Source organism: Ciona robusta, chromosome 3 (genome assembly GCF_009617815.1).
Source record: "Ciona robusta chromosome 3, ASM961781v2".
In the NCBI taxonomy this organism is placed as follows: domain Eukaryota; kingdom Metazoa; phylum Chordata; class Ascidiacea; order Phlebobranchia; family Cionidae; genus Ciona; species Ciona robusta.
This window is the reverse complement of record NC_143237.1, coordinates 11,025,845-11,038,895: the sequence shown is the minus strand read 5'-3', so window position 1 is coordinate 11,038,895 and position 13,051 is coordinate 11,025,845. Positions and strand designations below refer to the sequence as shown.

Here is a 13,051-nt window from a genome sequence, read left to right as displayed (position 1 = left end):
TTAAATAACTTTTGCAAAATCAGCGAGACGTTTATAGTTCAAAACACTCCACATCACATAACTATATTCCAACTTCAAACTAAACTTGGCGAAAAGTTTTCTGTGGCGACCGATGCCGCTTGGCTGTCACCTGTAATGGTTTAAAACCACAAAACTTTGTTTGTTAAATTTATTCTTGTTTATAATCGAATTTATCTCTGTTACAATGTTACATATTCAACCGGTCACGTCATTCATGGCCCATCCTTGCAGTTAGCCTTTCTTCTCCGCCTCGATTGCTGAAACAAAATTTGCATCAAATACAAAACGTAATATTATTTATCATTTCCAATACGATAGCAAAGATCAAATTACACATAACATCGAAGAGATGAAAGTTATCAGCAAAAACAATTCGTTAAAACACGCTACAGGTAACATTTTTGAATCAAACAAACAAATCTATCTATGACGTAACAAACTCACTTTCTTTGGTTGGAAGCGGATTCTTTTCAGTTGTTTCGACTTTCTTCAGTTTGGTTTGATCAAAAGATCTTACTTCGGAGATATCTGGACGATCAGCTGGAGGGGATAAAGTATTATATTTAGTTGTGAATATACATTGTTGTCGGAGATAGCAACACAACTCGCTATGGATAAAACATTACAACACGTAAGAATATGATTGTCCTCACCCATAATGTCGATGCAAATATCTCGAATCTTCAACTTTTAAACAAGAACAAAATATTCGCTGCAACAACTATGGTAACAAAAACGATTGTGAGGGCGCGGTTATCGAGCAGTGCCTATTGTTCAACCGGATACACGTCATAAACAAGTGCATCGAATCGTCCCAAAATAATAGAAGCGACCTATTTTGCATCGATCACGCTTCGGGGTTCTTAAAACGTATTTGTCGAACGATGCTTGCATTTATGACGTCATAATTGAAAATTGGAGAACAGTACGTTTGTTGTTTAAACAGTTATTGATTGTTCTGTCACATGACGTAACAATGCCGCATATTGCGTCATAATACGTTGCCGATAATCGCGAAATATTAATTACCGGTCACGTGGTGCTGATGTCCAGTCATTCGTGACTGTATTTTAGCTTGCCTTTATTTATATCAGAGGTTCTTATACTTTTGTAAAATGGAGGGGGGAAACTTGATTAAACTGGGGTTCACGCTTTATAGGATTCTTAAAGTGAGGAACATTCTCAACCCAAGGCGCCGAACCTTTCAAAATGCAGGGGAAACAGGGATAGATAGGGGGTGTTGAAAACGAACCCTGCTTTGTACGGTCGCCAATGTTCGACAGCGAGCATGAGGTACCACCATGTTTGGCGCGAAGCAACTATCTGCAAATGTCTCGTCATAAATAGTCATTGTTACGTAAACGACTACCGGAAGAAATTCAATTGTTTTCAGACATCGCTCGATCTAATGGTCGATTCGGTTGAACACACATACAAAAACATTGTATTGTGACGTAATAGCAAAACGTTTGCGCGTAAAAACGAGGCAGAAAATATTAAAATTATGAAAAGTTCCCGGGAGATGCATGTTGTTGCTGCGGGAGGAAGACCTTCCGATTCCCGCCGATAAACTTCGAATCTCTCAATCTCCATGAAAACGTCGCGGGAGCCTATTATCTACGTCATAATGCTTCGTTCTGTGACGTCTGCGTCGAAAGTAAATCGCGACACAAATGACAAATATACAAATCGCACTGATCGCCGCTATCGTGCCCATTATAACGTATTCGATCCGAATTTTGAAACTCTTTTTGTGACATCTTAGAAGGATTGTTACGTATTAGGAATGAACCAATAGCAAGGACTGTCCGGCTCCATGTTCGCTCGTCCACTGAGCGGCGTACGCGAGCTGGTGATGACGTAATGTTTTCACACGTGGTTTGACATCAAATCAAAACGTGGGCCACGTTACTAAATATCAACCCTGAACTACTTTTGTACGCTGGAAACAAAATTCCGCTCCTTCCAAATAAAGCTAAACAACCTGGCGATAATAACAAATGATAAACTATTCAAATTCGAAATTGTTGACTCAGACCGATGCGTTTATTTTGTGAGAGTGCACTGGAAACAGTGTATTATATTTTCTGCACATGCCCTAAAGTAATTTTATTCTGGAAAAAAGTTTGCAACTGGACATGTGCCACTTTACGCACCCCATTTGTATTTCAAGATGAGCATTTTCTTTTTGGTGTGAGTGATAATCCGTTAGTCCCTTGCTTATTATACTATGTGATCGCTTCTGTGTATACCGCTCTAAAGCAGCAAAGAATAAACCGAGATTGCACATGTTCTTAAATGATGTAAACAGAATGAAAAACGAAGAATGGATAACACCAAAAAGCAAAAATAAGAAAGACGTGCATAACTTAAAATGGAGTAACTTTTAAAAATCAATTATACATCGTATTTTCTATTCGCTGCTGTGTATTTTTAACTAATTGTGCTTGTTGCGCCTTTTTATTATAATAATAAAAAAAACAAAAAAAAAACACGTGGTTTGACATGCCTGTGACGTCATAGATATTATTGTTACGTTAAACGTGGACTGAGTTTACATTGTTAAGCTAATATAAGCCGTATATACATAATTATAATGTGTGTAGTTTCTACCTACATTTTTGCAAATCTTAAACAAAACCACAATCAGAAGAACAAATATTTTTTATTGTAATTTTTGAGCGACATAAAGTTAACGATTTTTATTCCTATGCAAGTTACCCACGTCACTCTTCTGTGACGTCACAGTGATGTATTAAAAACAAACCGTGACGTATCAAGGCAGGGAGTGACGTAACAGTGACGTTTTATTCCACGTCACTCTCATCTTCGTCATCACTTCTCGAGTCTTTCGCCTTTTTCCCGGTGACGAGGACGCGAACCGCCATCTTGATTATCAAGTACGACCAGAACACATGGAGACCTTGTAGTATAGTGGCAAAGCATGTCATTATGATATAAGCGGGCCACGGGTCGATGCGGCGACGCAGTTTCACAAATGAAGGATACAGCGCAAACACGGGGTAGAGGAACAAACGGGTGAACAAGAATGATGTCACAAACAAAGCGAAAAATCTATCGGCCCATTTATCTTTCTTGGCGTACATGAAGCATTTGGCGAGTTCAAGGAAAACATCGGCAGAATCGTGGATGATTAATATTAGGGAACCGATGCGGACGAAGTTTGAAATATAGGAGAATGAAATTAAAGCTATTGTAGCGATATGGTGGATTATCTGTTCATAAAAGTCTTTTCTTCTTACGTCTGTAGTAACAGTCAGTAACAATGAGATATAGAAACCACCCTCAAACATGTAGTAATAATATACAGACGGCCATATAGTTTGTGGATAACCAATCCAGCAATGCTCTGTATCCCACAACCATGGTGCATCGTACAGTGTTACTCCGCCAAACGCGAAGATGAACAAGTAGAACACGAACCTCCACGCAGCTTCACCCAACTTCTTAACCATATCCGGCTTCTCGAAGTTTCGTCGCTTCCGAAACCATCGTTCAACTTCCCTTTGTGACGTATCAACCTTCTTTGCCAACTCCGCGATTTTAGAATCACTCGGTTGTGACGTCACAGTGAAATGAGCTTCCAGAATGGGCACGTGTTTCGGTTTTTCCCGCTTGTTCTTCACACCCATCATTTTAGCGATTCTTTCATTTAAACAAAGCTCGAAAACTTTCCTGATGACACAAATTATTCCTCCCCAAATAAGGAGGGCCACTAGGTCACGTGGTTGGGCGTATCGTCCTTCTGTTTCGCGTAAACTCGCGAAACTTGTACCACGTGGTAACCAAAACCAGTCGTTCCAAAACCACTGAGATAGGGCTTCCATCGCTTAGCTTAGATAGTGCTATTTGTTTCAAAAATCTAAAACAAAGAAACAATGTGTTAAATAGGTCACCAGCGGCCGTTAGTTCTATATGGGTGAGGTCCTATACAGTGAGGCATACCACCGGACCTGGGATTTAGACCAGAGTTGTCTAATTACCTCAAAACTACCTGCTGTTATATCACCTAACTGGCAGCAGACAACTTGATGTAATTATTGTACGCGCGCATTTACTATTACTGTGCTATGTCTTGCAAATTAGAAATAATGAAAAGAAATAATAAAACGACATTTCCTATCCTGAAACGATTATGATGTATCTTTATTGTTTCCACAATGAAAATTAATAACGTCCCGTTTCGTTTGAGTAGTATTACGTCACAGTGGCTGTTATTACTATAGTCACGTGTGCGAATATTTGTTTAATAAGTTACAAAATACACGACACGAGGTGTGTGGAGAAATATAACAACGTCGGAAATTATATTCAACTTTTAAAATTTGATGATTTAACGATATGATATATGGTTTAATACTGTACCGTTTTAATTAAATACTTGCAACCCACTGTAAGTTGCTTTTTATAAGGTTTAACAGCCACGGTTTTTAACCGAATTTATTTATTTTATCTTTAACAGGTTATGGCGACTGTAGTTTTGCTGGTAATTTCCTTTTTTTGCTACGTTAATCAATACGACCGTTATTATATTCGAAGAGACAAATAATGAATAAATAAGTTCCATCATAGAACAAAGTTATATAACTCCAATATTGCGAACCTAGCTTACACGTAGCGGAAGTAGCTGCCCTAATCTTACTATAGGGACGGTGTCTGGCGTTTCTACACATCATTAAACTGCTAATAAATGTCCTTACGCAGCTAAACCGACAACACAAGTCAAAACATTTAGAAACTGCTTGATTCACTCGCTCATCACAATTACCAATCTAGACTACTTATGACGACATAGACAAAGGAACTAATGGTACCGCTGCGTCACAATAGTTTCAAAGTTGAAATAATATTTAAATCTCTTTGCTGCCTATGCAGGATTTTGGACTTAGATTTGTTTACTTTTAACTGCACGTAACAAACATATGCTAACCAAGGTCCAACTAAGCGATGTTTAAGCTGTCCCATTATGACGTGACACTTCTCGAATTTAAAATCTAGACCGCTGAATCGAACTGTTACGTCACTTTTCACGTGATCCAATATTTAGTGATTGAAAATCGCGGTAAATATTTACATTTGTAGATAGACGGTTTAAAGTCACTCTGTACTACAAGCCAACCTGTGGAATCAAACTGATTCAATGAAAATTAAACCAGACACAGCGGTTTTATATTACCCAGGCTTTCACTGGTATCGAGCGCAACACGAAACCTGGGGTTTTTTGGGAGAATTTATACATGTTACATCAAGCGTAAAATTAGACCTGGGGTTGGATTGTAACGGTCGCTGGCTAATAATAGAGAGTAAATATCGACAGTGAGCATAAGGTGTATGAATACACCATGTGTGTCTGGTGTATAACAAGACACCCATGTTATAACTCAACAGCGAGCATGAGGTGTATGAATACACCATGTGTGTCTGGTGTATAAGAAGACACCCATGTTATAACTTGACAGTGAGCATGAGGTGTATGAATACACCATGTGTGTCTGGTGTATAAGAAGACACCCATGTTATAACTCGACAGTGAGCATGAGGTGTATGAATACACCATGTGTGTCTGGTGTATAAGAAGACACCGATGTTATAACTCAACAGTGAGCATGAGGTGTATGAATACAACATGTGTGTCTGGTGTATAAGAAGACACCCATGTTATAACTCGACAGTGAGCATGAGGTGTATGAATACACCATGTGTGTCTGGTGTATAAGAAGACACCCATGTTATAACTCAACAGTGAGCATGAGGTGTATGAATACAACATGTGTGTCTGGTGTATAAGAAGACACCCATGTTATAACTCGACAGTAAGCATGAGGTATATGAATACACCATGTGCGTCTGGTGTATAAGAAGACACCCATGTTATAACTCAACAGTGAGCATGAGGTGTATGAATACAACATGTGTGTCTGGTGTATAAGAAGACACCCATGTTATAACTCGACAGTAAGCATGAGGTATATGAATACACCATGTGCGTCTGGTGTATAAGAAGACACCCATGTTATAACTCAACAGTGAGCATGAGGTGTATGAATACACCATGTGTGTCTGGTGTATAAGAAGACACCCATGTTATAACTCGACAGTAAGCATGAGGTATATGAATACACCATGTGCGTCTGGTGTATAAGAAGACACCCATGTTATAACTCAACAGTGAGCATGAGGTGTATGAATACACCATGTGTGTCTGGTGTATAAAAATACACCCATGTTGTAGCATGACAAGTTTTTGACTAGGACACTGACGATAAAGAACCCAAAATTTCAATGTTTTGCATTTAATAACATACAAGGCACAAGATATTCAGAGAAATTATGAAAAAAAATAGAATAACACTTGATTGCACAACAGAAAACACCAGCTATCACACCATGCGTGGTTAAGTTACTTCAGGAAACCTGGTGTGTTGGATTTAACATAAGTTTGTTGGAAATAAAATGTTGTTTAGTTTTAACACAAGGTAAAATAATTACAACATGTTAGTTATTGGTAAAAAGAAAATTCAAACTTGGTAAATTCTACGACAATTAGTTTTTTTGTGTGACGGATACGCGAGTTTACAAAAATATAAATAACTTACAAAACAGATTTAAGTAAATGGATTTGAAAGAAAATAAGAAAGTTGATTTAGCCAAAGACGGCTCCACAATTAGGACATCGACGTTGTTTCATAGCCAGACAACATAGAATTCCGAGCGGGAAAAACAAGATTGCGCAACAAACCCCTAAACACGTGTAGTCGTCTTCCAAAACTCCAACCCTGGGATTAATAGTGTGTGATTAGGTAACATAGTGTGTGGTTATGTAACAAGAAAAAACAACTTTTATTTATTTAATACGCTAACGTAGATCAATTTAATTAAAAGAACTAAAAAAGGGAACTTGCGACAAAACTTCAGTCGATAAAACAAACGACTCTTCAGGAGTTAAGTCAGAATCACTTATTTTCAGCCTAGGTATAAAAACCACATGAACCCATATCTTTTGTTATGGCTGGTTGTGTAATGTGTTTTAACGATTGTCATTATGCTGCTAAGTCTCTTCTCTTTGCTGAAGAAAAAATACAACACTAATAAAAAAATTATTATATGTATAATATATATAATATACAATCCTTTATAAAAATATAATCCCCATAAAGTCCAATAAAGTTGTGGTACTCACCTACAAGCAGGACAACCACCCACCACCACAACCGGAACATGAGGTTGCTGGATTATTGTTGTGTGTGTGTAACCTTGTTGTTGGTAATTCTGTGGATATCCCAATAATGGTTGCTTAGATTGGTCGCCTGCAACAATGTTATATTGTCAGTGGACAGTTAAAGTATTCTGTAATATTTATGGAATATTGCAAAAAGCCGTTTCGGTTAAAACATTAATTTGATTGCAACAACGTTTCAAAAAGATAACGCTTTTGGCGCAATAAAATTTATATTTCTTACCAGAAAAGCTCTCATAATACTAGTAGAAACATCAAATTTTTTGAGTAAGTCAATCCTAATCAATAGGCCTACTTAAAAAATATTTGGGCGAACAAGCAAAAAAAATGTTAAAAAAATATCCTCCTAGTAAAATTAAAACTTTTCAAAGTTGGATCTACCTTGGTACGGCGCTTGTTGGTAATTGTAGGTGGTTGGTTGTTGGGGTGGTTGGGGGTTGCCTCCTGAAATGTTTTTATTTAATAAACATTATAAGAATATAAGTTTGAGTAAAACGGACAACAATTTTTGTAACTTGTTTATCCTAGGGTGACACGGGTGTTTTGTTTCATACACCTCGTGCCTGCTTACAAGTTACCATGAATGTAACTTTGTGGGTGATTGTTTTTCAGCGGGTCTAAAAAATTGGACAACCCATTTGACGACTGGGTTGGAGCAAATGCATTTATTGGCCCTTGGCTTCAAAACAAGCACTGTAACCACAATGGCAAGATACCAATACACACTTGTACAGTTACACCCCATAGCTATTAACCCACAACCCCTCACCTTGGTAGTAACCTTGTGATTGTTGGTAGGGAGGGGGGTTGCCTTGCGATGCCATAATGAACAACTAATCAAATATAGAACACCAGCGTAACATAACGACAAATATACAACGATGAGCTCCAAGCCTGTTAGAAAAACAAGGTTAAAATATTTATATTTGGAGACGTTAATATTTTGTGGCAACCAACTATACACAAGTACTGTTCATCGAGAAAGCTGATTAGCAGTGAAACTTTGTTTTTTAATTGATCCTTCACTAATACCTGCTGTATTTTTACGTTTGTGTGTTTTTATTGAAAATTAATAAATGAACGAAAAGTGCTGTGTTACCATTTTGCCTGGAGTAAACACAATTAATAAAACTAACGCATGTTAAAATACCGCAAAAACTCACTAGTTTTTTACATTATTGTCCTAAGTTGGTAAATTATGACGTAACAAACATAAAATACAAGTACTAACAACACATATTATGACGTAACAATAATCTTATACTAGAACACTAAATATGATGTAACAACAGTAACTGATTGAGATATTTGAACTACAAATACTTGGCTAAATATATCTTTTTACAAATTTATTGTCGTAATACAAGTACATTATATTTTACGCTCCACTAAATAATGAACAAAAAGTTTAAATTTCAACAAACAATGAATTCTATAGCGACTTCCGCGTCTTCTGATCCTCTGTGACGTCACAGTCACAAGACCGGTGGCACGTGCGTGCCATATCTGTAAACATTTGAGTGGGGACGAAATGTTTGCTGATGCTCGCTGTCGAGTTATAACATGGGTGTCTTCTTATACACCAGACACACATGGTGTATTCATACACCTCATGCTCACTGTTGAGTTATAACATGGGTGTCTTCTTATACACCAGACACACATGGTGTATTCATACACCTCATGCTCACTGTTGAGTTATAACATGGGTGTCTTCTTATACACCAGACACACATGGTGTATTCATACACCTCATGCTCACTATCGAGTTATAACATGGGTGTCTTCTTATACACCAGACACACATGGTGTATTCATACACCTCATGCTCACTGTCAGGTTATAACATCGATGTCTTCTTACACACCAGACACACATTGTGTATTCAAACACCTCATGCTCACTGTGGAGTTATAACATGGGTGTCTTCTTACACACCAGACACACATGGTGTATTCAAACACCTCATGCTCACTGTTGAGTTATAACATGAGTGTCTTCTTATACGCCAGACACACATGGTGTATTCATACACCTCATGCTCACTGTCAAGTTATAACAAAGGTTTCTTCTTGTACCACAGACACACATGATGTATTCAAACATCTCATGCTCACTGTCGATTTTTACCACATATGTATTCTCAGACAAGACAAATGTAACGACCACGGTTATAAAGGTCATGTTATTGCTACGTATTTTAACACATAAGTAAACGTAATGTACATTTTCAAACCATTATCGAGTAAAATTGTAAGTAACATGTTATACAAACATCGGTAATGAACAACTGTGTATCTAATTACCAACCAGTTGCCAACACTTTATGTCGGAAGTGAGCGATACGTTATAATAAAGTTTAATATTTTGTATTTGGTGAGGTTCAATGGTGTGGTGTCACTGCATGCAAGCCAGAGTTGGCCAATTACCCAAAATATATGTTATATACACAATCCATGTGGGTGAGGTCCTATAATGGGCCAGGGAACCGGTTTTAGGTTAGAGTTGGTCCGTTATCCCCATGAGGAGGACAACGCGTGAAAGGAAAGTTCAGTTTGCGGTTGATGCGTGATGATACCCCACTGTGAACATGGGTGTTGTGGCGATAAACTTTGTTTATTAATTATTGCCACGTTAAGTTGATGGGCCCAGTTACAAATATGCGTTAGTTATGTTTAGAATGTTTTTCCGCAGTTGGAACATCTCCTTTGCTTCATAGCAAGACAGCATAAGATACCGATGGGAAAGAAAAATATAGCGAGACAGATTCCACAACATGTGTAGTCGTCGACCATCACACCAGCTCTGTGGTGAAAGAGGAATCGTTGTTATGTTTCGGGTTAATTTAATGTAACTTATTTATCCTCGCATGGCGGGGCAACAACAGTCGTTATAACATGAGTGATTTGGTTTACACACCTCGTGCCCGCTTACAAGTTACCACGTATGTAACTTTGTGTGTAATAGTTTTCTGTTTGGCTGATAATTTGGACAACTGGGTTAAAGGCAGGACACATACGCCCACAGTGGTTACAGCATCGAGCCATATCCTTTCGAACAGAGGCGGGCGCACTTACTGAACCACCGTCTACAGGTGGGCGGTCATATGATACAATTATGTGGATGCTCCGCTAACTATGTGGACGGTTAATATATCCAGAAAACAATAACAATAAAATGACTGCACGAATACCGCAGTTTGTAACGTCATTATGACGTAATACCTGCAGTTTGGGCATCCTCCTGCTTGTACGACCACCACAGGGGCTTGTGCAACTCCTTGCTGCTGTGGGACGTAACCCATTTGCTGTTGGGGTGGGGGCGCATACCCCATTTGCTGTTGAGGTGGGGGCGCATACCCCATTTGCTGTTGAGGTGGGGGCGCATACCCCATCTGTTGCTGGGGTGCGGGGCACCATAGTTCTGCATGGGCGGTTTCTCACCTGTTATAAAAATTACGGATTAAAAATAAACGCAAAGAATGTATACGTTTATGCGCTTCTAATGGGAAGAATTAAGTTACAGAATAACAAAAAACATAAAGAACGTACAGGCTTAAAGTAAGTATCAAAAAAACCAAGTGAAATAAATTGTACGTAAACGAATTTAGTACATAATATATATTTGGGTATATAAACGTATAATACCTAAATTTTAATTATTGTTGCATCACAAAAAAATATAAAAATACTAACTTTGTTACGTATTAATACTGTATAATAGCGTCATAATTCGTATTTGCGTATACGAGAATTCTTATCTCATGATAAATAATGAGTATTGTTACGTTTTATAATGAGCATTGTTACGTTTTATGATATTATGACGTACCTTCGTGTGCGGGGTAGGGCGGGGGAGCTTGTTGGGCCATTTCTTATTTTTTATTTAAATATCTGTAAACAAAATAAACTTCTCAACTTTTCCCATATACTGTACATCACGCATTACACCTACTTGCTGTTTAAACACCAGCACACATGGTTCAATGAACTCATACATACACTATGTTGCATTATAAAGTGAATACAAACAGCACTGCTTACAGTATTACACCATGCACACAGCAGTTGTATTACATCCGGAATGAATATATTGAACAGTGTAGTAAGTACCAACCAAACCTTATATTAAAATCAGTAACTAATTACCCAACAACAAATACGATACAAAACTGAAACTAAAGTGACATGACTGTACAAGCAGTGACTCAAACAAAACATTTCATAATCTACGGTGGGCGTGGCTGGTTCAGTCATGCATTGAAACGCTTAACATATATCTATATAGTAGAGTGGGGGAGATGGGACACCTTTTAACTCCATTTCCTTGTTCCATTTAGTAGTAAACAAAGAACACTCAAAGAATTATAAAACTATATCCTCACCACTCATATAAAACGTTGTTAACGGTTTAAAACACGATCAAGATATTTAGATATTATGTGCTTAAGGTGTCCCATCTTCCCTCAACCTACTATACATTACTATCCCACACTTTCTATAACTAATATACCGCACCCAACAAACAAGATCCTTTTCTCAAAACAAACTTCTGGTTGCTGTGACTTCTCTGAGCGATTATGGAAACTACGCCGCTTGTTGATAACACTTCACTCTGTTACGTCATAGACGACTGCAGTAACGTTCATTGAGAAACAACCCCGAGCTGTTATGACGTCACACACGTTTATAGCTTCTAGAACGGCTCACTCGAGTTATCGAAATCACAATTCTAGTAAAGAATTTAAAACCAGTATGACGTCACACTCATTTTACGTCATTTTAGGGGCGCGAATAAATAATTGTCGCTTAGATTCGAAATATTAAAGATTATGTTATTGAGCGAATGTTCAAACAAAACGACATTTACAAATATGAGTTTGTTTGAATAATCGAACGAAACGATCAACAGCGATCAATAGGCTACAACTTGTCGCAAATACATTATTATAATATGTTAGCTTTACAGTTATATAGTACACCTATAACCGTTGGCAAGCAACAGTGTATAACGTCCCAGTAGGCAGTAAACGTATGATTCATACTAAAATAACAAGGTACCAACAATCGAAAGCGACTGACCGACCCTTACTCACACAGAACATACACCTTGTTTCATACACCTCGTGCCTGCTTACAAGTTACCATGAATGTAACTTTGTGGGTGATTGTTTTTCAGCGGGTCTAAAAAATTGGACAACCCATTTGACGACTGGGTTGGAGCAAATGCATTTATTGGCCCTTGGCTTCAAAACAAGCACTGTAACCACAATGGCAAGATACCAATACACACTTGTACAGTTACACCCCATAGCTATTAACCCACAACCCCTCACCTTGGTAGTAACCTTGTGATTGTTGGTAGGGAGGGGGGTTGCCTTGCGATGCCATAATGAACAACTAATCAAATATAGAACACCAGCGTAACATAACGACAAATATACAACGATGAGCTCCAAGCCTGTTAGAAAAACAAGGTTAAAATATTTATATTTGGAGACGTTAATATTTTGTGGCAACCAACTATACACAAGTACTGTTCATCGAGAAAGCTGATTAGCAGTGAAACTTTGTTTTTTAATTGATCCTTCACTAATACCTGCTGTATTTTTACGTTTGTGTGTTTTTATTGAAAATTAATAAATGAACGAAAAGTGCTGTGTTACCATTTTGCCTGGAGTAAACACAATTAATAAAACTAACGCATGTTAAAATACCGCAAAAACTCACTAGTTTTTTACATTATTGTCCTAAGTTGGTAAATTATGACGTA

General features: G+C 37.8%; 1 protein-coding gene, 1 long non-coding RNA gene and 1 pseudogene across 5 annotated transcripts; all 3 read right to left on the bottom strand.

The window, feature by feature from the left end:
• Nucleotides 1-2,667: 2,667 nt before the first annotated feature.
• On the bottom strand, nt 2,668-4,283 carry LOC149739380 (ceramide synthase 6 pseudogene; annotated as a pseudogene). Its single transcript, XR_016384718.1, has one exon. The product of XR_016384718.1 is annotated as a ceramide synthase 6 pseudogene (transcript).
• Nucleotides 4,284-6,319: 2,036 nt separating this feature from the next.
• On the bottom strand, nt 6,320-8,780 carry LOC149739379 (uncharacterized). The gene is made up of 4 exons (XM_089875845.1): nt 8,049-8,780; nt 7,661-7,723; nt 7,223-7,349; nt 6,320-6,818 (listed from the first exon to the last, which is right to left on the bottom strand). Exons 1-4 carry the CDS (start codon nt 8,101-8,103, stop codon nt 6,686-6,688), a joined length of 378 nt encoding a protein of 125 aa, XP_089731971.1. The 5' UTR covers nt 8,104-8,780; the 3' UTR covers nt 6,320-6,685.
• A 618-nt stretch (nt 8,781-9,398) lies between these two features.
• On the bottom strand, nt 9,399-12,002 carry LOC149739378 (uncharacterized). 3 transcript variants are annotated; one of them, XR_016384721.1, is made up of 4 exons: nt 11,797-12,002; nt 11,111-11,172; nt 10,504-10,722; nt 9,399-10,084 (listed from the first exon to the last, which is right to left on the bottom strand). It is a non-coding gene; the product is annotated as an uncharacterized LOC149739378 (long non-coding RNA). The 3 variants fall into 3 exon arrangements; XR_016384719.1 differs by lacking the exon at nt 11,797-12,002 and adding an exon at nt 11,323-11,786; XR_016384720.1 differs by lacking the exon at nt 11,797-12,002 and adding an exon at nt 11,589-11,786.
• Between the last annotated feature and the right edge of the window lie 1,049 nt (nt 12,003-13,051).

Coding starts and splice junctions, on each gene's coding strand:
- LOC149739379 (XM_089875845.1), bottom strand. CDS start 8,103: ATGGCATCGCAAGGCAACCCCCCTCCCTACCAACAATCACAAGGTTAC. Junction 7,350..7,660: donor CCAACAAGCGCCGTACCAAG/GTAGATCCAACT, acceptor ACATTGTTGCAG/GCGACCAATCTAAGCAACCA. Junction 6,819..7,222: donor GGTGGTTGTCCTGCTTGTAG/GTGAGTACCACA, acceptor TATTAATCCCAG/GGTTGGAGTTTTGGAAGACG.